The following is a 26,285-nucleotide window of genomic DNA, read 5'->3' on the forward strand; positions in this document are numbered from 1 at the left end:
AAAAAATTGTTTTCCTTTCATGTGATGCTTCATTGCATTTGTGCCTCTAATCACAACCTTCAAAGGTAGTACCCGTTTATAAATTTCTAAGAAAAATGGAGTGAAACAATTAGTAATGAAAACATGTTGAATTTGGTGTTTATTGAAAGTAGAGAAACCAAGTAAGAAGAAATTATGATTTGTACCCATTTGCAACGAAAAAATAAATAAGAATGCTAAATCTGGACATGAAAAAGAAAATTGGAACCTATTTGAGAATTGCAATAATAGAATTCAATTTCATTTAAATAACTGATTGAAAATGCTCCGAATTTGAACAAATTAAAAGTGAAGCATAGAACCGTAACATTTGTTTGTAACTTTGTATATAAAAACACGGTATTCTTTCGCCTTCTCACTCTCTTTATACGATGAAGTTTGCAAGAGAACATTAATTTGTGAAACAATCAAAGTATACATCAAATTACACAAAAGAAAGAAAACACACACACAAAATTAGAAAAGACTAAAACGTAAGAAAATTAATCAACCATAATAAAATATGAATTGAATAAAACCCATGATTTTCAAGGTCAAGTGAAGTGGAGATGTAGAAGAGAGAAAAAATTAGAATGTACCAAATTGTGATGTTTCACGGTGAGCGCAATAACTCCTTCTCTAATCATGTGATCTTCAATCATGTGTACCGTCACATCGTACCGCTTCATGAAGTCTCTCAATCAAACCATATCAGCATTCAAATATTCTATTCTATTCCATGATTTCTAAAAAACTGAAACGCAACCAAAACATCATTATTTCACCCATGTCGTTAAAAATTAAGCACATTACAAATAATGAAAACCAACAAAACTTATAGGTGTTTGGTCATCCTTTTCATATTTCCCTTGTGTGCGTATTTGTTCCCGATCACTCTTGACTTCAATGGGCACTTTAAACAAAAACAAACCCAAATAATTTTAATCTATTAACTATATTTTTTTTTACGAAATCTATTAACTATATACTTATTTGCACGGAAATTGAACAAAAGTTATAAATGAATTAATAGTGCAAAAAAAATGAATCGAAATAAGACAAAGAGGAAAAAAAAATGAAAATTGGAGTGGATATATAATTTCATGTGTTTCTCTTATTTTTTTTCCTTTCATTTCAATGTCTTTGTTTTTGGTGGTAATGGGAATCACTACTTCTCTTTACCAATCTATTAATTTCTGATGCATGTGAGCATGAAACATTTAGAAGTTAAGGATTAAAAGGAAAATGCTTGTTTGTGCGAATGGTCAATGCAAGAAAATTGAGAATGACCTGACACTACCTTAAATTTCGGTTCCCCATTCTTTTTTTCTAAGCCAGGTTTCATTTTCTTTAACGCATGAAATTTGGGAAAATAAGTACAGTAACTCCTTCTTTGCCTGTAGGCACAATAACATATCAGAACAATCTTTCTAGAACTTCCATTATTGTGAGATATCAATTCCATCTTTCTGGGCTTATAAAAAAAATTCATCTTTCTGGAATTTCACTCTTCACGATCTACCTTTTTTCTCGGCAGAGACTGAATCGACACTTTGATTGTTGAACATTAAAGTAAAAGAGGGATGCTGAAATTAGTGATTCATAATGCTGAATTTGGTGAACATTAAAGTAAAAGAGGATGCTGAAATTAGTGATTCATAATGCTGAATTTGGTGACCAAATTCATTATTTTTTAAACAATCTTAGGATTCATAATGCTGAGTTTTATATGTGAGAAAGATGATTTACTCGTCCAATATACTAAACACAAAGTGGGGGGTTGTGGGTTGCAGGTGTTATCGATGTGGCTGTAATGATGGTTCCTGCGATATTATTTATTTCCAGGTTGTTTGACTTTGAGTTATGGTGGTGGTGAATGGAGGTGTTATGGTGGTTGTTGTTAAAACAAGAGGTTGAGTTATTGATTTTCTCTCTCTTTTTTGGGTATGGTTTCACCGCCGTCTCCAATTTTTGAAGACAACTGCAATATTATATATTTATTATTTATAAAAATCTAAAAACCATTTAATAGTAATTATGTGGGGACAGAGGACATGTGCAAGTCATGTATTCTTGCATTTCGTTGTTTGACTTCTCGTACCAAATAGTGGTGCTCGGATTAAAAACATAAATGGAAAATTTTGAAAAAGTAAAACCACCGTTGCTTTTTCTCTAGTGATTTTTAAAGCAGTTGTGTACTTTTGAATTGAGGGGTAAAATGGGAAGGAAAATAGGCTACACCAAATTGATAGTATTATCTTTATTATTGTTATAGATTATAGATATAAGATAATATTCTTACTAACTAAGCTAAGTTTCATATAAGTATTGAATACTTTTTAAATTACATACTAATAAATATTAGTTTTACTTAAAAAAATGGTTTAATTAGTTAAATGGTCCCTTAAAGATATTTTAGGTTTCACAATGGTCCCTTAAAGAAAAAAAGGTTCGAATTGGTCCCTTAAAGACATCTCCGTTAATCAAATTGGTCCCTTCCGTTAACTTTTTTAACACCAAAAGTTATTTGACTTAATGAGAACCATTGGATATTTTTGCCTAAATGAGAACCATTGGATTTTGTAGATCTATGTATCTAATGATAAATCATCAACACCTATTTTTTTCCCTTTTCTTCATCATCTTCACTTATTTGTTCTTGATGTTCTTCATGGACATCTCATCAAAAAAATTCAGATCTCCAAACAAATCCAAGAAACACACCTCAATCCAAAAAAAATAAATTAAAAAACATACAAATTAAGAGTAATCTGCATCATATGCCCTTTGTATTATTTTCGATCTCTTTAATTTAATTTGGTATATTAAGCGTAATTTGAGTTAGGTTCCATTTTTGGTTTTCAAGCTGGGTTTTATTTTGATTACATATGAAGCTCATGGGATTCATTAAAAGAAAGAAGGGTTAGAAAACAGAGAACCCAAGGGCTGAGGTCCTTGTTGCCGGCGTCGTTTACGGTCAAAATATCTGTGGCTAAAACAATGGTGTTTGCTCTAGATCTGGACCCAAAAAACAAAGAAAGAAAAATCTTGTTTAACTGGTTCATAGGTAAGAAGAGTTTAATAAAATTAGATCTTGAAAGCTAAAGGAATCGGTTTGAGAGGATGAACTTTTTTCTGGTTTTTTTTTTTTTTGGATTTGTATCATGAAGATAATGAAGAACGTCAAGAACAAATGAATGAAAAAGATGAAGAAAAGGAAAACAAAATTAGGTGTTGATACTTCATCATTGAGTACAATAGACCTATAAGATTCAATGGTTTTTATTTAGACAAAAATATCAAACGGTTAAAATTAAAAACTTAATGAGGTCTATGGTGGACCATTACAATGTTGGTCCACCTTATAATTTTGGGGTTAAAAATTAACGGAAGGGACCAATTTGATTAACAGAGATATCTTTAAGGGACCAATCCGAACCTTTTTTTCTTTAAGGGACCATTATGAAACCTAAAATGTCTTTAAGGGACCATTTAACTAATTAAGCCTAAAAAAATTAATAAAGAAATTATTGAAAAAAAAAGGGTCAAGCAATTATTTGTAAGCTGGCGGTGCAATAAAACCCATCCAGTATGTGTGCGAGACGCGCTGAAATATTTCAATTTGCGAAACCCAAATATCATCAAACACGAAACGCATCGTTTCGTTCTTTCAAACCAAATCTCCAAGCTAACATACTCTCTCTGTATCATCCTCATCATCATCTTCTCTTACCCAAAATAAAAAATAAAAAAAAATCACCATTATTAAAATCAAACAAAATTTCATTTCAAATTTTTCTGAAATATTAAATAAAAACAATTAAAGTGAAACTCGTGTAAAATTAAATCCCTGCTACAACCTCATCGATCTTGCGTTTTTCCTCACGCGGAGGTTTTTTAGGATCGCGAGTTCGAAGAAATTCGCAATTTAGGGTTTTGATTTTGATTGAAAGAGGGAAAAAAATGAGTAACCAGAAGAAGAAACATTTTCAGATAGAGGCGTTTAAGCATAAGGTGGTGATGGATCCCAAATATCCTGATAAGACATGGAAGATTCTCGAAGATGCGATTCATGAGATTTATAATCATAACGCTAGTGGTCTCAGTTTTGAAGAGCTTTACAGGTTCATCATTTTTTCTCTTATTTTTTTTTATTTATTTTGAATTATTTGATTCATTTATGGGAAAATTTTGGCGATTGATTGATTTATTATATTGGATGTTTTAGAGTTTATTTGTTGGATTTATTTTTTATTTTTTTTGTAATTTTATTTTTGAGATGATGAATAGGTGTTGCTTATAGGATTTGAGGTTTTTGGATTGGTTAAATTTGTGTAAGAAAGTGAATTGTAACATTTTCTCGGTTTGATTTTGTGGGTTGCTAGATTAAGGTATATTCTATGCTATTGCATGTGAGTATTTGGAATGTTTGTTGAATCTGTGATTAGACTGGTTAATTTGTTGAATTTATTTATGAGGAATTGGTATTATATCGCAGCATTTAGTGTTGTGAAAGATGAATTGCTGCTCAATCTTTTGGTGTTGCATTACTTGTACTACATAATGCATTTATTTGTTTTGTATGCTTTCCTCTAAATAACGTGCGGTCAATCTAGTCTGATCTCTGTAACACCGACACTTCTGATTGAAGGCGTAATCCATGTCGGATACGTGTCAGTGTCCGACACCAACACATGTGATTACATTTTATTGTCATTTTTGCAAATTACGTGTCAGTGTCTATGGTGTATTGTCGTGTCTGGTGTCCGTGCTTCATAGAGTATGATTCATTTTGTAACACTACAAAATGCCATCTAAGAACAATATCATGTGATGCTTGGTTAAAATTCTGTATGGGAAAATTTATCTTTTAGACTCAGTTTAGATAATGATAGGTTACTTTTGATTATAAGGGGCCTTATGTTGAATATGAGAGAGACCTATTAGTGGGCTTCAATCAAGGAAAGTCCATATTTTGGAGGGTGTATAACCATAATAATAATAATAATAATAATAATAATAATAATAATAATAATAATTAGAGGGCGAAAGAGAATTAGGAAGTGCTAAGGTGGCTAGTTTGTTGCGGCTTGCAGGGTACCTATAGGGGAAGCATGAGAAGGGAGGTATCATGATTGTATTTTTCCGTTAGTGATTTGGACAGAGAGCAACAGCTCTAGTTTTCCTTGTCTATGGGCCAGGGCTCTTTTGCGACTTTTCAATGCAGATTATTGAATTTCAGTTTATAATTTTCCTGTGTTCTATCAATTGGCCGGACCTGGCAGATATTGTCAGGCATTCAATAATGCTACCTAAGGTGACAGACATAGTGGATTCGTTGGAAGAAAAGCTCGCTTTCTTGGAGGATATTGTCAAACTTTCAATGGGGGAATTCTGATAAGCTGTTCTATTGGAACTGCCCAAGTTACTGGACCAACACTCATCTGAATGAGGGGAACAACCGCCTAGTGGTCGAGAAGGCGTTACCCTTGGAGACGTGGGTAGGGGGTAGTATTTCAGGAGGAGGTTCTTTGTTTCCCAACAGAGATCACTTGGAGTCTCGAATGACAGCAAGTAAGGTGGATCTGCTCTTGTTAGCTTTAATGACCTAGTAGGATGGATAACAATAGCGGAAACTTACATTGATTTGTAGAGCACGCCGGTAGAGGTACGAAGGTTGGGGGTGTGATGCAGAGACAGATATGTTGCGGATGTGAGAAGCTTGATAGGAAGGAGTTGCTACAAAGGGGGTTTGGCGATTAGTGATTCAGAACATGGGTTCCATATGGGTAGGTTCAATACTAGGCCAACAAGCAATTGAATCCAAATTCCAAACGGTGGTCAATTAGAAGGATCCCATTTCAAGGGAGCTTCTCCATCTGACATTTGCTTGAACTCTTCTAGTAAAGGCTCCAAAACATATGAAAAACTATGCAGAGAAGAACAAGAAAATGCTGGAGTTTGATGATGGAGAGTGGATTTTTCTAAATTAAAGGTCACACAAACAACAATCAACAATCCAAAGGATTGATCAAAATTTGGCTCCTAGTTAATATGGTCCTTTCCGAGTGGTGGAGAAATATGGAAGCATTTTCTTACAAAATCAACTTCTGCAACTTTTCAATACATAATAGAGCATTTTATTTTACAATTTTTACGTGTTCTATGAAATAAACTTCTCATGAAGCACTTGTGGAAAAAGAAAGAGGAAGGGTCATGTGCAATATCAGTGTAAACTAGTTTTACACTGAAGTACAATGAGAATCAAACATTTTGCAAATATTTTAAAATTGCAATAAAACTCTGGATTTGCATCGCCATATCGTGAGTTATCATTGGATGTCGATGTAAAACTATTTTACACTGACAATACATCTCCATTAAACTCAAAGAAATATTTAAAAATGCTGAGTTTTAAAGTTGAAATTAGCTTATGTATCTCAATCTTTCAGAAGATCTCCCATTTAGCTTCTCTATAAACATCTAGTAGAATTTCATAAAGACTTTCTTAAAAATCAAGATCCATTAACTTATTCTAATTGAAATGCTCCCATAAGCTAGAAGCTAATCCAAACTAGGATATACTGAAGAATAAACACAAGTATCTTTGAGAAGAAACAGTTGGCATATGTGCTTCTGACAAATGTGTTGTCAGTATTTTACAATGTCCATTGGGCTTAATGATGTTAAAATCTTTAGAGTATAAAAAGGAGTGATCTTGTTAGAAATTTTAATATAAAAAGAAAGAGTGGTATGTCAAAATTTACATCAATTTGTGCAACCAATCCTATTTGTCTATGAAATTCAACTATAGTAGAAGTCAATATTGGCCAGAAGGTTACTACCATGCCGAGCTCTGTGCTCGTAGTGACTAACAGGAGAGCTTTCAGCATCACTGCCATAGCAGCTGATCTGCACAAAACTCATTCAGGCCTATTGCCAGCTAGAATCCATTTGTCATTAGTGATACCCCTCATTGCTTATAGGTATAGTGGAACTGCATGCCACTTAGATGACAAAAATGAAAGGCCATTTGTTACTGTTTCTCCATTTTACATATTATTTTTGCTAATCTTTGTTACTGTCCTTTATTTTCTTGATAACCTTTATATTTTTTACAATTACCTTCATTGTCTTATTTTATTCTAATAACTGTCTTTCTTTTTATATGATTAGCAATCATTCAGGTAAACCATCTTTAAAAACTATTACAATTATTGATTAGGTATGTTTTATAAATTTAGTTCTAATTGTATCCGTTATCTTCACTGTAGCGGTTACTTTGTGACTCAAAATGATCTATAGCCCTTTTTAGGGTGGACAGTTTGTGCATTCACCATTAATTACTTTCCATTTCAAAAACTATTACGATTATTGATTAGGTATGTTTTATAGATTTAGTCCTAATTGTATCCGTTATCTTCACTGTAGTGGCTACTTTGTGACTCAAAATGATCTATAGCCCTTTTTAGGGTGGACAGTTTGTGCATTCACCATTAATTACTTTCCATTTTAAAACAGAACGAGTTGCAAAAATATGAGATATTTTTATCATGTGAAAAAAAGACGAACAAAGGTGCCAATAAGAAAATTGGATAAAATATAGGTTATGTTTAATGTGCACAAGTCACCTAAGTGGTGTACCATGAAAGACCATTGTTTACCATTGGATTTTAAAGCTCCAATGAGAAGTGTAAATTATAGAAAGTGAGAAACCACTTGAGATGTTTGAGCGAAGTATAGGATGAAATGATAGAGACGTATAAGATGAAATGATGGAGAAGTATACGATTAGCAAGATGAATATTTTAGAACTGACTCTATTTCCTAAGATGCATTGATTCCACACTACTTCTGTACAATGAATCTATGTTAGTGGAACATTAATCAGCATTAATTAAATATATTCATCAAAACCAGTTAAAAAATTGCTCAAAAATGGTTTTGCTGAACATTAGGTTTGCTTTTTGGAGATTCAAACGATGTCAATTGATCTATGTGATTGATTCAAACAATCAGTGTGACAAAGCTTGGTGGTGGTTGTTGTACTTTCAAATTTAGAAGAATTTTCAAATAATAGATTTGTAAACTTTGTTGGATTTCTATATGTTGAAGTTTGCTGCCAAGTTTTCTTTATTATCTCTCCTTGATTGACCTACTTTTACTCAAATTACTGACTTGTTTCTAGCATATATAAAAAATTTACTGTGTGAAGTTTCGTTTTGGACATTTGCAGTTTGCACATCGGGGATCTTATGCTTTATTTATTTTATTTCTGAGAGAAAATACATCTTATATTTCTAATTTCCCCTCTGCTGTTTGTGTGGATTCAGAAATGCATACAATATGGTGCTTCATAAGTTTGGTGAGAGGCTGTACTCAGGATTAGTTGCAACCATGACTGTACATCTCAAAGATATAGCTCAATCTATTGAAGCTGCTCAAGGAGGATCTTTTCTGGAAGAACTGAACAGGAAATGGAATGATCATAACAAGGCATTACAAATGATTAGAGATATACTGATGTACATGGATAGGACCTACGTTCCAAGTGCCCGCAAGACTCCTGTTCATGAACTAGGGCTAAACCTGTGGAGAGAAAATGTCATTTATTCCAGCCAGATCAGGACTCGGCTACTGAACACACTTCTGGAATTAATACATAGTGAACGCACTGGTGAAGTTATTGATAGAGGGATTATGAGAAATATAACAAAAATGCTAATGGATTTAGGTCCTTCTGTTTATGAACATGAATTTGAGAAGCATTTTACTAATGTTTCAGCTGAGTTTTATCAGGTTGAATCCCAGAGATTCATTGAGTGTTGTGATTGTGGTGATTATCTTAAGAAAGCTGAGAGGCGTCTGAATGAGGAAATGGATAGAGTTAGCCATTACTTGGATCCCGAGACTGAAAAGAAGATTAATAAAGTGGTGGAGGAGCAGATGATTGAAAATCACATGCTTAGGTTAATCCATATGGAGAATTCTGGATTAGTCAACATGCTTTGTGATGATAAATATGAAGATTTGGGTAGGATGTATACCTTGTTCCGACGTGTTACTGATGGTCTTTTGAAAATACGAGAAGTGATGACTTCACACATAAGGGAGTCTGGTAAACAGCTTGTTACTGATCCTGAAAGGTTAAAGGATCCAGTCGAGTTTGTGCAGAGGCTCTTAGATGAGAAAGACAAATACGACAAGATTATAAACCTACCATTCAACAACGACAAGTCTTTCCAAAATGCTTTGAATTCCTCGTTTGAATATTTCATTAACTTGAACCCCCGTTCTCCAGAGTTCATTTCACTGTTTGTAGATGATAAACTTCGTAAGGGTCTGAAAGGGGTCAATGAGGACGATGTAGAGGTTACTCTTGACAAGGTGATGATGCTGTTCCGATACTTGCAAGAAAAAGATGTTTTTGAAAAGTATTACAAACAGCATCTGGCAAAGAGGCTTTTGTCTGGAAAAACGGTTTCTGATGATGCCGAGAGAAGTCTCATTGTTAAGCTCAAGACTGAATGTGGTTATCAATTTACTTCTAAATTAGAGGGAATGTTTACAGACATGAAAACCTCTCAGGACACAATGCAGGGCTTTTATGCCAGCCACCCTGACTTAGGTGACGGTCCTACGCTTACTGTCCAGGTTCTTACTACAGGGTCTTGGCCAACCCAGTCTAGTATTACGTGCAACCTTCCAGCTGAAATATCTGCACTTTGCGAGAAGTTTCGGTCATATTACCTTGGCACACATACCGGCAGAAGATTGTCGTGGCAAACTAACATGGGCTTTGCAGACTTAAAAGCAACCTTTGGGAAGGGTCAGAAGCACGAGTTAAATGTCTCTACCTACCAAATGTGTGTCCTAATGCTTTTTAATAATGCTGATAAGCTTAGCTACAAGGAGATTGAGCAAGCAACTGAGATCCCTGCTCCAGATCTTAAGAGATGTCTGCAATCATTGGCTTTAGTTAAGGGAAGAAATGTCCTTAGAAAGGAGCCAATGAGTAAAGATGTTGTTGAGGATGATGCTTTCTTTGTTAATGACAAGTTCAGTAGTAAACTATACAAGGTCAAAATAGGAACTGTAGTTGCACAAAAGGAATCCGAACCTGAGAAACAGGAAACTCGGCAGCGAGTGGAAGAGGACAGGAAGCCACAGATTGAAGCGGCTATAGTGAGGATCATGAAATCCAGGAAGCAACTTGATCATAACAATCTTATAGCTGAAGTCACAAAGCAGTTGCAGTCACGTTTCCTAGCGAATCCAACAGAGGTCAAGAAACGGATTGAGTCTCTCATTGAGCGAGACTTTTTGGAGAGAGATGATAACGACAGAAAGTTGTACCGATATCTTGCGTAGAATTCAGTAAAACTTGTTTGTTTCTTTCAGTAATCAATCATAGTGATGCAGGTGTTGTATCATAATGAAACAGGTGAAAATTTGCCTTTTAAGTAGCTCCATTGATTTCAATGTATATTGATTTGTTTTCCTATTTGCTGCTGTGATGTTTCATCTAATGCTTTGAATCACCAAGCAAACTAATGTCTTCGTCTCCCCACACCCCAATCCACCTCTATTGTGAGGTCAGTGTGTGGATATCTTTTCACATGGAGGTATCTCTTCTCTAAAATTCTTGTTTTCAAATCAAGTAAACTAGATTATTTTTTCTCCGAAGGATTGATGGCCTTTTCGGTCGAAAATCTTCTCAATGCAGATTGGATAATCATGCGTTTTTGAGACGAGACTTTGCGCTTCTTGATACACTACTTCCCAAAGCATCAATTTTATCCTTAGATCGAAGGGTATGTTTGAATTGGTTGTATAAGGTGGAATAAAGCCTGAATAATGAGACCAGCATTTCATTGTTTGGATTTTTAGAAATAGAATGAAACAAGGATTTTTTTTCCAATGCCAATGAGTGCTTTTAGTCTCCGGTCTCCTCCGTCATGAAGACTCCACTATTTCATTATATTTTATTCCACTTTATATAACCAATATTCAAACATACCCCAAAGAAATTAACATCTATTTTGTCTCTAAATCATATGCTGAAGTGGTGTGTCATGTGAATCACTGTCTACGTGGCAAGATATGCTGGCGTGGCATATGTGAGTTACTGCTTGTGTATGTGTTGACTTGGTTAAAATCACTGGAGAGCTACCTTTTTGCAAAAGAGACTAAAGTTAGAGACTAAAAGTGCTATTATGAAAATTAAAAAGTTAAAATTGTAAATTTGTGAAAATTAGAAGGTTAAAAGTGCAAGTTAGCTATTTATAATAATAAAAAAAGTGCAACTTAGCTTTTAACAAACTTTTTTTTTTAAAAAAAAAAAAAAAAATGGAGAGCATGGCATCATAGTAATTCATCGACATCCCAACTATGTTGACATCTCAATGCACTACCACTCCTCTACCATCTCACCAAAAGTATTATTAGAATGAAAAAACAAAAGAAAGGGTGGGGGGGCATAAACCAAACCCACCAAAACAATATTAGCGAAAACGATAATTAGATAAACCAACTCTATCTAGAGCAACTTGGTAATTGATCCCACCAGACTAACCCATCAACAAAAAAACCCGCATTAGCTAATTTGTCCGCACAAGTATTTCCTTCTCTATAAATATGAGAAAATCTAAAACGAAAATTTCTAACGATACGAAGACAATTTTTCCATTTAACCTTCAACTTCCAAGGGACCACATTCACATTAGTGAAAGCTTGAACTAAGAGGATCACTTTCAAGCCAAAGACGGGTCCATCCTTTAGCAGAAGCAAATTCAATAGCATAAATTGCAGCGCAAATTTCAGCATAAAGAGAGGTTGCAACACCAATGTTAGCCGAAAATGCACCTAAAAAAGTACCAAGATGGTCTCGAAAGATGCCACCACAAGAAGAAATACCTGGAGAACCTCTAGAGGCTCCATCAGTATTGCACTTCACCCAAAAACTAGGAGGCATGATCCAATTGACTTGTTTATTAGATGGCGGAGGGGGAGGATGACAATCAACACCAAAATGCTTGAGGATAGAAAATTCTTTTATAGATGAGTACATGTGACCTTTGGAATAATGAGCTGTTTGATGAATAAGACTTTTCACATAGATCATATCACGAGAAAAATAGGGATAAATATCATTAAATCTGACATTGTTCCTGCATTTCCAGACCTTCCACAAAATATTGACAATGGCTGCAATAATGAGATCATGTAATTGAGGACTCCAACCTTTGTTACATATGCCAAGAAGGGAATCAAAATTTGAGAGATCAAGAGGCATGCCTAGCAAAGAAGATAACCAGTTCCAATACTGCATTATAAAGGGGCAGCGCAAGAACAAATGAGTAACAGTTTCGTAACTACTTCCACAAAGACTGCAACATGAAACAATCGTGAGGCCTCTTTTGATCAAGTTATCATCAGTGGCAATGACATTGTGCATAATTCTCCAAGCAACTAAAGATCTAGAAGGAGGAATAAAAAGTTTCCAGATGAACTTGGTCCAACCTATACATTGAGGGGGCTGCATATCACAAGAATATGCAAGTTTAAAAGTCAATTCTCCAGAGATAGAATCTTCCCAAATTAATTCGTCTGGTTCCGGTATGGATGGGAGAGAAAGAGCATGAATATTGCAAGTAATAATAGGAAATTGTTGTTTAAAAATTTCAGGTAAAGCCCAAACTTGATTATGAACGACTTCTGCAACTTTGGCATTCACCAGATGCGAAATAGGATTAGGAAGTGGCTCCAAAATTAAGTCTTTTAATTTGTAACCAAGCCAGTTATCATTCCAAAATGAAGTAGATAAACTGTTACCAATTTGCCAAATACTATGATCACGAACCAAATGTAAAACATTTTTCAAACTTGACCAAATAGATGATGAAATCGCATGATTGATGGGGCTAGAATTACGAAAAAATCTGCTTTTAAGAGTGATAGCACATTGTTTGTCAGATTTAATCAAGTCCCAACAAAGTTTAAGACAACCAGCTTTGTTCATGTCTTTTAGTTTTCTCAACCCAAGACCACCAGCTGAAGTAGGAGTACAAACTTTGTCCCAAGATAGAGTGACCAATTTCTTCTTATCTACACTACCAGACCAAATAAAATTTCTAATACAACGATCCATCTGCTTAATCAAACCTTTAGGCCAGGAATAGACCTTGAAGCTATAAGTCAACATGCCATGAATCACAAAATTAACAAGTTGAACTCTTCCCATCATAGACAAAGAATGACCCTTCCAAGAAGCTAGTTTAGATTTGACTCTATCTGCTAAAGCCTGAAGATGAATGTTTTTAGGCTTCCCTTTAAAGATAGGAACTCCAAGATAGTCAAAAGGTAATGAACCCAAAGAAAATCCAAGAGTATTGGACAAAGTATTTAATCTGGTAGGACTAATAGAGCCTCCATAAAGTTTGCTCTTATGAGGACTAACCCTCTGGCCCGAGTTAGCACCATATTCTTCCAACAAATCATGAATGTTTCTTTTTAGTAGCTTTACAAAAAATCATCAAGTCATCAGCAAAAAAAGAGTGGCTAGGAAGAATAGTTCTACCTGAAGTAATGCAACTTAACTTGTTATCATCCACAAGAAGAGAAAGATGTCTGCTCAACACTTCTTCTGCAATACAAAAAAGAAGAGGGGATAAGGGATCCCCTTGTCTGACTCCTCTAGAACAGCCGAAAAAGCCAACAGTTTTACCATTAACCAAGAGAGACAATTTTGCAGAATGAAGAATAGTGGAAATCCAAGAACAAAATTTATGATTAAAGCCAAAAGCCTGTAGTACTTTGAGAAGGAAACTCCAATCTAAAGTATCAAAAACCTTTTTAATGTCTATTTTCATAGCCATATTACCACCGAAAGATTTTTTGTCCAACATGTTAATGGCCTCAGAGGCAATACAAATGCATTCATATATATGTCTTCCTTGTACAAACCCTCTTTGATGTTCTGAAACAATTTTAGGAGCAATCACCGCAAGTCTGTCCGCCAAAATTTTTGTAATAATTTTGAATTGAAAATTTGCCACCGCGATTGGTCTAAAATTTTCAATAGTATCCGCACCTGGAAATTTAGGAACAAGAGCCACATGACTTGAATTCAGATTGGGTAAAATCCAACCATGACTAAAGAATTGAGTGACCGAGGCCACAACATCACTGCCAACAATATCCCAATAATTTTGAAAAAAACATCCCCCAAAACCATTAGGGCCGGGTGAAGAAGAACCATCCATATTAAAAACAGCTTGCTTAACTTCTTCAAAAGAAGGAATTTTGGTCATCATATCATTATCTGCAACAGTTATAAGATGAGGTATAGTGCGCTCAATAATATCAGTAGGAGCACAATTATTGTTACTAGCAAATAATTCTTTGTAAAAATTTAACACATGATGTTCAATATCATTAATGTCCTCAATGTAATTATCCCCTGCCTTGAGTCTAATCATTCTATTTGATATATGCCTTATTTTAGTGAGCTTATGAAAATAACCAGTGTTTCTATCCCCCTCAACAAACCACTTGGACCTGGACTTATCTCTCCAAAAATATTCCTGCACTCTTAAAGCATCATTCAGACTAACTTGAGCAAGTTTTTCTTCATCACCTAAAGCATCCGTGTAACCAGAATCATTAATAATTTGTTGAATAGAATCAACCTTAGCAACAGCATTTGACACTTTGGTGTTCACATCACCAAAAACATCTTTATTCCAAGATTTAAGAATAGGTTTCAAAGATTTCAATTATTTTTCTGCTTCGGGACAAATTTTGGATTAGGTTTGTTAGGAACAACCTTCTCCACACTTTTCTTTTGGTCCTTTGCCTTGTTGTTAACGTTTCTACACTTGTCAATAGAATGGCCAATGCAGCAACAATGTTCACAAAAATATGGCAAGTTTTCATAATCTATGTCAACAAAGAAGGCATAGCCTTCCCTTTCTACAAGAATCTGATAATGCAGCTCCTCAGCAAGATTCACATCAACCAAAATGCGCGCAAAGTGACCCATGGTGCGCTGTTTAGTTGCTTCATCCAAAGAAAGAGGTGTACCTATTCCAGATGCAATGGAAAAAAGAGTCGTAGGCATCCAATATTCTTGTGGCAGACCATAAATACGAATCCAAATTTGAGCATTAGTAACCTTCAAGTTTTCAGGTTTAAAGTCACTGGACCAAGCAGACAGACGTAACAAACCCGGCTTAAGATTCCATGTTCCGATGCTCCAAACCCGATTGAGGTCTTCACAATTTTGAAAATAAAACTCATAAAAGCCCTTCCCCAACGGAGTGATTTGCCATTTATTTACCGGAGCCCAAGCTTTGGTGAGCTTCTCGCGAATTTCATGTAAACGCAAAGGCTTATCTCCCTTAGCCATGATCAAACGGCCATGGAGATTGTTCTTGCATCTATCCAAACCCGCTTTGTAAGAATCCTCTGGTATTTTAATAGATAACCTCTTTCCTTTTAAGCACGGTTTAGGAAAGTTACCTACCGGAACGTCACAAACATTCTGTAGAGCTTGAGCAAACGATTTCCGTTGAGGCGAAAGGAACTTGTAACAGACTCGAGAATGCATTTTCTATCATTTTATTCCCATCATTATACAAATGTAACTTGAAGCAAACAATCCTAAAAAAAATATTACTCTTTTTTTTTTTAATTTAATAACTAAATTTAATGGACACATACTTAATTTTACTAGTAACTTTGCGGGTATTTGTGTAAAAAAAAAATAAAACAATACTAAGGATCCGTTTGGCCTAGTTTTTTTTAAGCTTATGCAAATAACTTATACAATATAAATTAAGTTTTATGTTATTTTATAAGTTCATACTAGTGAAAATCTTAATTTTATAAGCTATTTTATCATAAACTACCTTGACAAACTTATAATAATATATAAAAATTACATAAGCTCCAAATAAGAGGAAAAAAAAATCAGGCCAAACGATACCTAAAACCAAAAATATTTTGTATTTAACAACTGTTTCTAAACACAATTTTTTTTATTAGACTAAAACTTTTGAAAATCAACAACATTGTCATATTTTAAGTTGAAGGCTCCAACCGATGGAAACAATGATATGCCTAACTAGGATGTTTCCACCTATGGAAATTTTAGTTTAAAAACAGCTTCCAATCTTATTAGTTGATTGAATGATGACATTACTAATACTCATTCTTTGTTTGATCAGGTTTGGCAATGGAAATGACCAACTTGGGTTCACACAAATTTTTGGAAGCTGACTCATGGATCATTACTTACTAATGCAGTGAGACATCATCATCAGCAGATGACAAACGATGACTTGTGTCCTGTGTGTCAATCTCAACCTGAAACCATCATGCATATACTTTGAGATTGTGAAGATTTTCAGCAATATTGGAATCAATTCACCACTGAAACTATTGGGCTAAATTCTTTAGCCTTGTTATACATGCTTGGCTCGAATGGAACATCACAACCAGGGGCGGACCTGTGTGAGGCTTGGCGTAGCTATAGCCACACCAGCCCAAATATTTTCTAAAAATAATAATAATAATTTTATAAATAATTTTAAGTTATTCTTTATATATTCGTACAAATATTAATGTAAATATTAATTTAGAGTTTATTATTAATGACCGTAAGTCTCTCGGTGCACATTAGTTTAAGTATTAATGCAAATATTTGTGTATAGTCTATTATTATTGGTTTCAACTTTCAAGTTGTTGGTTATAGGTAGTGTATTATTTTAAGTTATTTTTTTACGATAGTATATTATTTTAAGTTATATACTTTATTTTTATAATAATCAACTTTGACTTTGTTTGTCAAAAAATAGTGGATAATTAATTAATTTGTAGTATTAAGTAAAATTAACGATTGAACTGACATATAAATATGAAATGAATAAAACAATAGGTTTAATTTTTTCAAATAAGATGATATGGGTAAAATTGAAATAAAAATTAATAAGTTATAAGCTAATTTTTGTGGTTTTTTTATATAATTTGTTAGTTTGTTGACTTCTCTTTTATGAATAAAAATTTTATGGATTGTTGGTGTTTGTTATATATATATATATATATATATGTTGTATTAGCAGTAATTTCATATATTATTTATTGTTTAACTGAATTATTGAGATGATGATATTTTTTTCAATATAATGTTAAAAAAATTTAGCCCCACTAATAATTCATGTCTGGGTCCGCCCCTGATCACAACTAAGAACATTGGAGTTAGTAACACCGATTGGCCTACTTTCTTTGGTGTGTCAGTTTGGATTCTTTGGAAAGATAGTAACAACCTAGTTCTTTCTAGAGAGACTGGACTTGGGAACCATCTTACTTCCAAGGTGGTTAATATGGCTTATCAAATCGAGAAATAGATAAAATGCCTTCTTGCATCTTGGGATGAGAATATATCTAAACGCAATACTCATTGGATAAGACTTGATGCTGACTTTGTTAAAATAAACATTGATGGCTCTTACAAAAATGGAAATTTAGCTTGTGGCGGCCTCATTAGAGGTCATTGTGGTCATTTTGTGAAGGTTTTTTTTTTTTACGTAATCTCGAAACAGAGAATGTCTTGCTTGCCGAGTTATGCGCTATTCTATTTGGTTGTCAAATGCCTATAGATATGCGTTTGACTCATGTTATCCTATAAACTGATTCAACTCATGTCGTCAATATGATCAACAATTGGTTTACTACCATCTTTTATCTTCAACCTCTTCTCCACGAGGTTATCTCTCTTATCCACCTTTCAGATTGGACCATCCATGTCAATCATATTCACCGCGAGACAACCTCTTGTGTTGATGTTGGTTTCATGCATGTTATGCTAAATTCAATTCCTACCTATAATAGTATTCTTCTTGATAAAGACTCAAGGGGATTTGTTCCTCTATAGTTGTGCCTTAGTTTTTCTCTTATTTTCCTTTATAAAAAAAAAGCTAAAGATTATGTTATTAAAAAAGTTATTTTTATTACAATAAACAAACACAAAATAAATTCTACTTTTCTATAAATCTCTAAAATCTAATCTTTAAATTATTGAATATCAAAATCACTTTTTTTTTCCTCTTTATGTACCCAAAAAAATCACTTTTTTTTTTATCCGGAACGAACATAAATATAGATATTTCTCTCACCTGAAATTCAAAGTTAAAAAAAAAATCAACCCAAGAAGAAACATTCAATAGTGGAACATAATCAACTCATAATCGCTTGTTTTTAATAATTTTTTGTGGTATTTGCATCCAAGAGTAACAATAATCGCTCGTTAAAAAAAAAAAAAAAAAGTAACAATAATCATGCCAAAAGTAAAAATAATGCCAAAATTTAGTCTGAATTTATATATAAAAAAAAAATTATAGTAGCTAAGCTGTGACTTATTCATTTTTTGAAACGTTATAGTAGCTGTGACTATTTCTCTGTTTTATGTAGCTTATATTTGTTTTAACAAAAGCATGATACAAAAACAAAAAGAAAGAGACAAGAGGGGTGTCAAATGGGTAATCATCAAGGACTACGTTTAAAACATCCTGCCAAAGTAACTTCCTAACAACGATTTTGAGCAAAAGGACCACATTTTTGTTGCATTATATAGTGTCACCCTTATAAATGCCACCCCCACCATTATGATTTGCAACATAAATTGATTAAGAAATATATCTTGTGGAGATTCAATAGATATAGGCAGCAACAACACACATGAAAATGGCATTGAAACCAACAATCTCATTCACATTCTTCTCCTTACTCATGTTAGCACTAGCAAATGGTTCTAATGCTGGCAAAATTGCAATCTACTGGGGTCAGAACGGAAACGAGGGCACGTTAGCTGAGGCTTGCGCCACCGGTAACTATGAATATGTGATCATAGCTTTCTTACCAACATTTGGCGACGGCCAAACTCCAATGATTAATCTAGCTGGCCATTGTGATCCATATAGTAATGAATGCACCGGCTTAAGCTCAGACATCAAATCATGTCAAGCCAAAGGCATCAAAGTATTGTTGTCAATAGGAGGAGGTGCTGGAAGCTACTCAATTGCATCAACACAAGATGCAAGTAATGTAGCAACTTACCTTTGGAATAACTTCTTGGGTGGACAATCTTCGTCTCGCCCTCTTGGTCCTGCTGTTCTTGATGGCATTGACTTTGACATCGAAGGAGGATCAAACCAACATTGGGGTGATCTTGCCAGGTACCTTAAAGGGTTTAACAAGAAAGTTTACATAACTGCAGCTCCTCAGTGTCCATTTCCTGATGCTTGGATAGGAAATGCACTTACAACAGGCCTTTTCGATTATGTTTGGGTACAATTCTACAATAACCCTCCTTGTCAATACAATCCTGGTGAAATTAGCAACTTTGAAGATGCATGGAAGCAGTGGATATCAGGTATCCCTGCAAACAAGATATTCTTAGGGTTACCTGCTTCTCCAACGGCTGCAGGAACTGGCTTTATTCCTGCAGCTGATCTCACTTCTACTGTGCTTCCAGCTATCAAGGGTTCTGCTAAATATGGCGGTGTTATGCTGTGGTCTAGGTATGATGATGTTCAGAGTGGTTATAGCTCCTCCATCAAGAGCCATGTCTGAAATCCTAATTAATCTGGTAGTAATGTATATGTAATATATGGGTTGATGTATGTTCAAATATCTATGTCTATTTAATATGAAGATGTTTTGTTGAAATGAATTCACTACAGTTGAACCATGTTCTTTGCCACTTAGACTAATAGACGATGGTCGTCTTTTAACAATTATTTCAAAGGACCGGTATGAAACTCAACCAATAATAATTATTATTAAAAGTATGTTATTAACATTCTCTAATTCAATGGCTATGAATCGAAGTAGTTAATTCCTTTGATATGGGGAAAATTACAAAAGGAAAATTCCTCATGCACCAAAAACTTATAGAGCAATTTACAGTTCTTACGACCTGTGCTAAGCCACTAACCAATACCCTCTACTTTTAACTAGAAAAGAATGGGGGGACTGTTACATCTTACACAAATTGGAAAGATTAACTAACCTCACATGCTAGCAAAGTCACCTCTTCCTCCATACTTAACTCAAGGAAGCTGAACAAACTAAAACATTGATCGACTTGCCCTTTGCTCGCTAGGTCTTCCATTGAACCCCACAATGGAGTTAAATTCCTCATGACAATAATTCACCAGCAATCACATTTTAACCACAGGTACAAGAAGATCAAGAATCCAACCTTTGCTACAATTGAGTTGGCCTCTCTTTGCTCCAGCTTGAAACATACATCAAAATGGGACTAGTCAAGCTGAAAGGGATGTAAAATATGGACTACCCCTGCCTTCAGTGTGCATCCCTTCACATATCATGTTATGTCAAGTCAGAAGCTTTGAACTGTCTAAGCAGTCCCTGGTGGAGATGGAACTTCCCTGTGCCGGAATAGCTTTGCCAATGCTCTACGTTCACAATCCTGCATAGATTGAATACGAACATTTTTCCCGTAAAATACCAATATATTCATTCAGTGCTAAGGTATTTTGTTAAGTAGCATTCAAGCAGGAACTGTATCCTTGTCCAGTAGACCCTTGAGTGAGGAGTACTAGGCCGTTAGATACAGAAATGCAGAAAAAGTATGATTCATCCTACATGCATAAAAATAACACATACCGTGCACAGGGAGAGGGGGAGAGAAAGTGAGAGAGAGAGAGAGAGAGAGAGAGAGGGAGAGAGAAGTATGATTCACCTTGAACATATATAGTTGAAATGGTCTATCTGGATTCATTCTCCTGAGTTTCAAATACGTATAAGCAAAGCTTAATTGATCACGGGATGTAAATCGATCAACTTCATTGAACCAAAGACATGAAAATAAATTTGACATTGGTGTATGGGCCCTGACAATAAAGGAACCCTCAGGAACATCTGCAACATGAAAGACTCAATGGTTGGAATCGTCAATCGTATTATGCACAAGTAGAGCCAACAAAATTCCATAATAATTAAACACGTGAAGGATACGCACAGCTCGGAAGAAGACTATGGTTTGATGGTTCAAACCTGGGGAGGCCATCAGACTCGTAAAAGTTAAACTGTTCATCAATTGCTGCGTGGTTGAACTTATTTAACCGCTTATTTTGGAGTACCTCCTCCCAGACACTGTGACGATCATAATGATTTGAAATGGCATATTCTGCCTTCCTTCGCCACAAAAAATATTCAATAATCAGCATAGGGTCAGATGTGAGTCGCATCTTGCTGTCAAGCCAAATTGAATACCTACCAAACCAGCATTTTCAAACAACATTAAAGTTTGGAACAAAATCAAAGAAACTTGGATGCCAGAAGAAATTGAGATCTACCTAGAATTTGGGAAGAGACGGTGTGATAAAAACTTCGGCACCTTTCCGGTTCTGCGCATGTCCTTATACGGCAAGTTTTCTACAATAACTACTTTCCACAGGCCAATGTAACCTCTTTCATCAGGATGGTTTCCTTCTGCCAAAAGTTTGGCTAGTGTTTGATCATCCAAGAACATAACAAAACAAACATTGTCCTTTGAATATTGACTGATCTGTGACAAAGAGGCGTAAATAAAATTTTATATATAATTAAAAGACACATTATTTATAAATTCAAGATGTAACACATTAATGATTAATCTTTCAATGAAGTATTATAATAACATAATCCAAGTTTATATTAAGTTCCACTACAGCACTTTTTTTTTTAATAGGAAGATCTACTGCAACATTAGCATGTAATAATATAGTAAATCATATGTAATCAAAATTTAATAGTAACACTTGCAAACAAATATATTTTATGTAAACAAAATCTATTGACATGGAAAGTTTCTGCAGTGAACACTCATTTGAAAGAGATTTAAATCTGCATTCTACAAGATTCTCATCTTTCTTATTAGTTTCTTGTAACATAGATAATATGACTCAGTATCTTCTGCATGCATATTACTTTCCTGACTTTAACAATTGGAAGTTTTATAACTACATTGAACTAACAGGACTTTTTGGTTCCATTTCAGCATCTCAATCTCAAACAAAGCCTTGAATTAACGTTTTGCTTTTAGTGTGGAGAATGCAAAAAACAGAAGGGTAAAAAAAAGCTGAATTACCAGTCTATTTGTAGGCCTCCGAAGAAAATCAGAGCTTCCAAAAATGCATGAAGAAACTGCAACCTTACAGCTGGACATGTAAGCTCTATCTTTTTCATCTAAATCAAATCCAGTGTTTGGATATCCCGATGGCCCGTTGACAAAACCACAATGGATTGTCTGGTTTTTCACATAAAATGAATTTTCTCTTTCCTCTAGAGTTGGATGCCCTCCAAATCGAGGTTCATAGAAGTCCTTTTGCGATGTTTTTTCCTCACGGTCAATGTAGTTTAAAGAAAACTGTGTGAAGTTTATATAATTTTTAGGTTCAATAAGTGCACCTACTGATTGCCGAAGTCCAACGTCACAAGGTAAATCTGAAGGAATTGAGTTTAATGAAATTATTGGAAGCAAATAATATAGTTATTAATACTGAGTCAGCTTAGTTAGGAACATAAATTCAAATGATGCTGATAGATTATAGACAATGTTGATTTACTCGACAAAATTCAAGCATCGGAAGTGATGCAACCATGAAGTTGAAAATCTCAGGTTTTTTCTTGTTCTTTTTTATTTTGAAAACACCAGTTCGTTTGACAGATATACTAGTAATCAACATATACAGAAGCACACATCATTATCAAAATGCTAAAAATTATGATTTCACAGAAAATATCAAGGACAAATGCATAATCAAGTTTTCTTGGCTAAAGTATAACTACCATAATCCTAAAAATGCTCCACTGTCTGAATGGCAATTTTTCCAATGTTTTAGTGTTTACAGTTGCAACTGTCTGATAGCTGCTCATCATGACTTTGAAAACAATGCAAATAATTCATCTATTATCCAATATTTCTGTATTTTTTTTTCACAAGTGTATTTTGTAAAAAGGATTCCTCGACAAATCTTTATTTATGAAAGAAACCATGGGAGGGGAAAGAACTGACTAAAGGCTCATTTGACGGCCATAATAGGATAAGAGAGTTGGATCCGAATAAACTCTAATCATATCTTATATTTGATGAGCACCATATGATTCACAGATAGGTATGTTATCATATTCACATTTGAGGGGGAATGAACAAATTATAAAGAAAGAACTGACAAAATTATTCTTTTGATTAGGCGGAAAAGATGGTGACGAAAGGTGCTCTGTGAAGGCAGAAGGTATTGGCAGAGGTGACAAAGATGACGGTGAAAATCATGATGGTCGTGGAGGGTTCAAAACAATGGGGTGGCAGCAGTGGTGGTAGAGGGTGTCCAAGTCCAATGGTGGCAATGACAAAAGACAGTGGCAGTGGAGGGTTTCTGGTAGTGGTGGCAAGGAAATGTGTTGGGCGGTGGAGGCTATATAGGGTGTCAAGAAATTGTGGGTACTGGTGGTGGTGGTAGTAGTGACTAGTGACGACAAATGTGGTGGGGGTAATCGTCAAAAATAATGAGTATCACGTGGACGTGGTGGTGGTGGTGGGGTAGGATGTCAGATGACAATGAGCGAGAAAGGTGTTAGGCAGTGAGACAGAGGCAGTGATGAAGGGTATTGGTCAATAGATGCTGCCATGAGGAATGGGATAAGACAGAGGATCACAAATAAAAGTGCAAAAGAAAAATCCCTATTCTATCTTGTTTATTCTAACTTGCTACCTTTTTAAGATAAACTTTACACTGAAGAGTAGTATAGGATAAGCCAACATGATAAGCGTGTCATATTCCAATGGCTCAACAAACCCTAGAAGATATAGGACACCATACTTATCCTATCCTATCTTCCTTATTTGAGCCACCGAATATAGGTTAACCTTGAGAATTCATAAAACATATTGTAATGATATATGAGTTGCAAAGCACGACTCTTACGCTTCCGACGCTTGTTTTTAGGTGGGTTTTCAACGTTGTATAAGGAACTATTCTCTTTTAGGCTACGCTCTCCCCGAAGATCTTGTTGTGGCATTGAGAACCTGGATTCCAGTTTAGCTGTAACAAAACCAATGGAAGAAATAGAAATACAAGTGAAAATTCAGCCAGTTGGGTTTTTCAAACAAATAACTAACACAGTAGGAAACTATTGTATATAAGCTTACAAAATATCAGGAAGAAAGTCCCATGTCTCTGGCCTCACCTTGTAAAAACTTTTTCAGTCCATAAATTGTTAAAAATATTGAAAAGAGTGCCAAAACGAGGATAATCCAGCGCAAAATTCGGTGTTTAGTGATCCTTCCAAACCTTCTACCACGACGAGAAACTTTAGAGCCATGATCACTTTTAGAAATAGAATTTAAAGCGGCATCAATGATGACTCTTCTCTCTGGAAATAATTCACCGTTGTTTCTTAAAAGAGCCATGCCAGAGAACATCCCAAGATTCAGACATAGACCAAAGTATCTGTATAACAAGTAAACAACCAAAAAGCTTACAGTTTCACCAAAAAGATGATCGTCAAACAATCAATCCTCGTGTTGTCAACTCATGATCAATATAAATTGAGCTCATACAACAAAACAAATCTATGTAAAACTGGCACTTTAAATATAAGGTGTGCCCTGTGTCCAACACTACAGTGACAGATGTTATTGCATTCAATCAACTACAGTATCATTTTGCTATTACCGGTGATTACGCGTCAAAGTTTTGTTCGGTGTCCTTGTTTGTGTTGGTGCTTCTTAATTCTTATGCACGAAACCATGTATACTTAAATAGTTAGATATTAAGTTATTCACTAAATTTGACAGCCTATGAGCAGCTACAGATTACAAAAGCACTCGTAGGATGAGAGGTCTACAATCTACAAAGCACAAACACTCCTTAGAATAGGCATCTCTCGATGTCAACCAACATGACACCCACACATATGATTACATTGAATTATATCATTTTCTCAAATTATTATCGGTGTCAATATGTCAGTGTCCATGTCGTGCTTGTATCTGTGATTCACAGTCTAGAATCCATGTATCAAGCTCAAAATTGCTCAACCAACAACCATCTTTGTTGCCACCCCAAGCAATGGCAATGGCAAGAAATTGTAAACATCAATGGGAAATGCCACTAACTAACTCATAGCAAAAACATATCAAATAATGAAACTTTTGTACAATAACTATCGCAAAAATCCAATTTTATCATGAATACAAAAAACTTGTCATTGATTCTGCACTAATCATTGGATTATGTAATTGAAATTGTAAAATAAAATGTCAAACATGATTAAAAACAATCAAACTACATTGATGCATTCCCTCAAATTAGAGAAAAACACAACGATATAGAGAAAAAAAAAATGAAGAGATGGAAATGGAAAAACTTACTGGGATTAACCAAAAGAGCAATGTAAAACATGGAAAATCATCATCATCATCTTTTGAGAAGAAATTGAAGAAGAATCAACAATGGTGTGATGAAATGATTGAGGATGTAAAATAAAATGAGGTTGGTTGAATCGAATAAAATCACGATCCGAACTTTTAATTATAAAAAGTTTTAATTTTTTGGTTTGGTTTTCACACTTGTTCTTTTTTTTTTTCGGTGCTTTTTTTTTTTCTGACACCGACAGTGGAAAGCAGCGTTATTTGTGTCGTCGGTGATTTATTTGCTCAAAATTTGTACAGACGTGGTTTGTTGTTTACGATTCTGTCTTCAAGTTTCACCTTTTAATTTGTTTTTTTGAGGAAAGTTTAATCTTGTTAATCGCATTTCTCCATTTTTATTAAATGCTAATTGTACATTCTTCCTTAATATAATATTAAATATTGAATTAAAGTCAATGACTCGTGCGATTAAACAAATTTTTATAAGAAACAATTTGAAAAAAAATACGTAGACCAAAGAACCTTAGGGCCCGTTTGGTGCGCAGGATAGGATAGTGACAAGATAGGATATACAACAGGATAGTGATAGGATAGGATATCAGCAGGATAACCGTTATCCTCAGTTTTCCTATCCTGTGTTTGGTGCACACAGGATAACAAACATGATAACTATTATATCATATTTTTAATACATATTTGTTCATACCAATATGATAAGATACATAACATATTTAAATGACAAAATTACCCTCGTAAAATAATTGTTATTTGTTAAAAATTATATTGTAATACTTTGAATTTTATAAATAAAAATATAAATAAGTAA

General features: G+C 34.6%; 4 protein-coding genes across 5 annotated transcripts; 2 read left to right on the forward strand and 2 right to left on the reverse strand.

Annotated features, from left to right (window-relative positions):
* The first annotated feature begins 3,565 nt into the window (after positions 1–3,565).
* LOC123897600 (cullin-3A-like) lies at positions 3,566–10,522 on the forward strand. The gene is made up of 2 exons (XM_045948306.1): positions 3,566–4,142; positions 8,352–10,522. The coding sequence occupies exons 1-2, from the start codon at positions 3,982–3,984 to the stop codon at positions 10,387–10,389; spliced, it is 2,199 nt and encodes a 732-aa protein (XP_045804262.1). The 5' UTR covers positions 3,566–3,981; the 3' UTR covers positions 10,390–10,522.
* A 1,218-nt stretch (positions 10,523–11,740) lies between these two features.
* Positions 11,741–15,628, reverse strand: LOC123896099. Its single transcript, XM_045946537.1, has 3 exons — positions 14,857–15,628; positions 13,598–14,755; positions 11,741–13,503 (listed from the first exon to the last, which is right to left on the reverse strand). Exons 1-3 carry the CDS (start codon positions 15,626–15,628, stop codon positions 11,741–11,743), a joined length of 3,693 nt encoding a protein of 1,230 aa, XP_045802493.1.
* Positions 15,629–18,723: 3,095 nt separating this feature from the next.
* On the forward strand, positions 18,724–19,686 carry LOC123897602 (acidic endochitinase-like). Its single transcript, XM_045948307.1, has one exon. It carries the CDS (start codon positions 18,757–18,759, stop codon positions 19,648–19,650), a length of 894 nt encoding a protein of 297 aa, XP_045804263.1. The 5' UTR covers positions 18,724–18,756; the 3' UTR covers positions 19,651–19,686.
* Positions 19,687–19,833: 147 nt separating this feature from the next.
* LOC123897603 (probable hexosyltransferase MUCI70) lies at positions 19,834–25,770 on the reverse strand. 2 transcript variants are annotated; one of them, XM_045948308.1, is made up of 8 exons: positions 25,460–25,770; positions 24,274–24,536; positions 24,012–24,128; positions 22,175–22,530; positions 21,402–21,613; positions 21,065–21,318; positions 20,786–20,964; positions 19,834–20,512 (listed from the first exon to the last, which is right to left on the reverse strand). In XM_045948308.1, the coding sequence occupies exons 2-8, from the start codon at positions 24,506–24,508 to the stop codon at positions 20,441–20,443; spliced, it is 1,425 nt and encodes a 474-aa protein (XP_045804264.1). In that variant the 5' UTR covers positions 24,509–24,536; positions 25,460–25,770; the 3' UTR covers positions 19,834–20,440. The 2 variants fall into 2 exon arrangements, with proteins under 2 accessions (XP_045804264.1, XP_045804265.1); XM_045948309.1 differs by lacking the exon at positions 19,834–20,512 and having other exon boundaries at positions 20,825–20,964; positions 21,100–21,318; positions 25,460–25,766.
* Positions 25,771–26,285: the final 515 nt, after the last annotated feature.

The sequence above is a fragment of the Trifolium pratense genome, linkage group LG7, assembly GCF_020283565.1.
Source record: "Trifolium pratense cultivar HEN17-A07 linkage group LG7, ARS_RC_1.1, whole genome shotgun sequence".
Taxonomy (NCBI): Eukaryota; Viridiplantae; Streptophyta; class Magnoliopsida; order Fabales; family Fabaceae; genus Trifolium; species Trifolium pratense.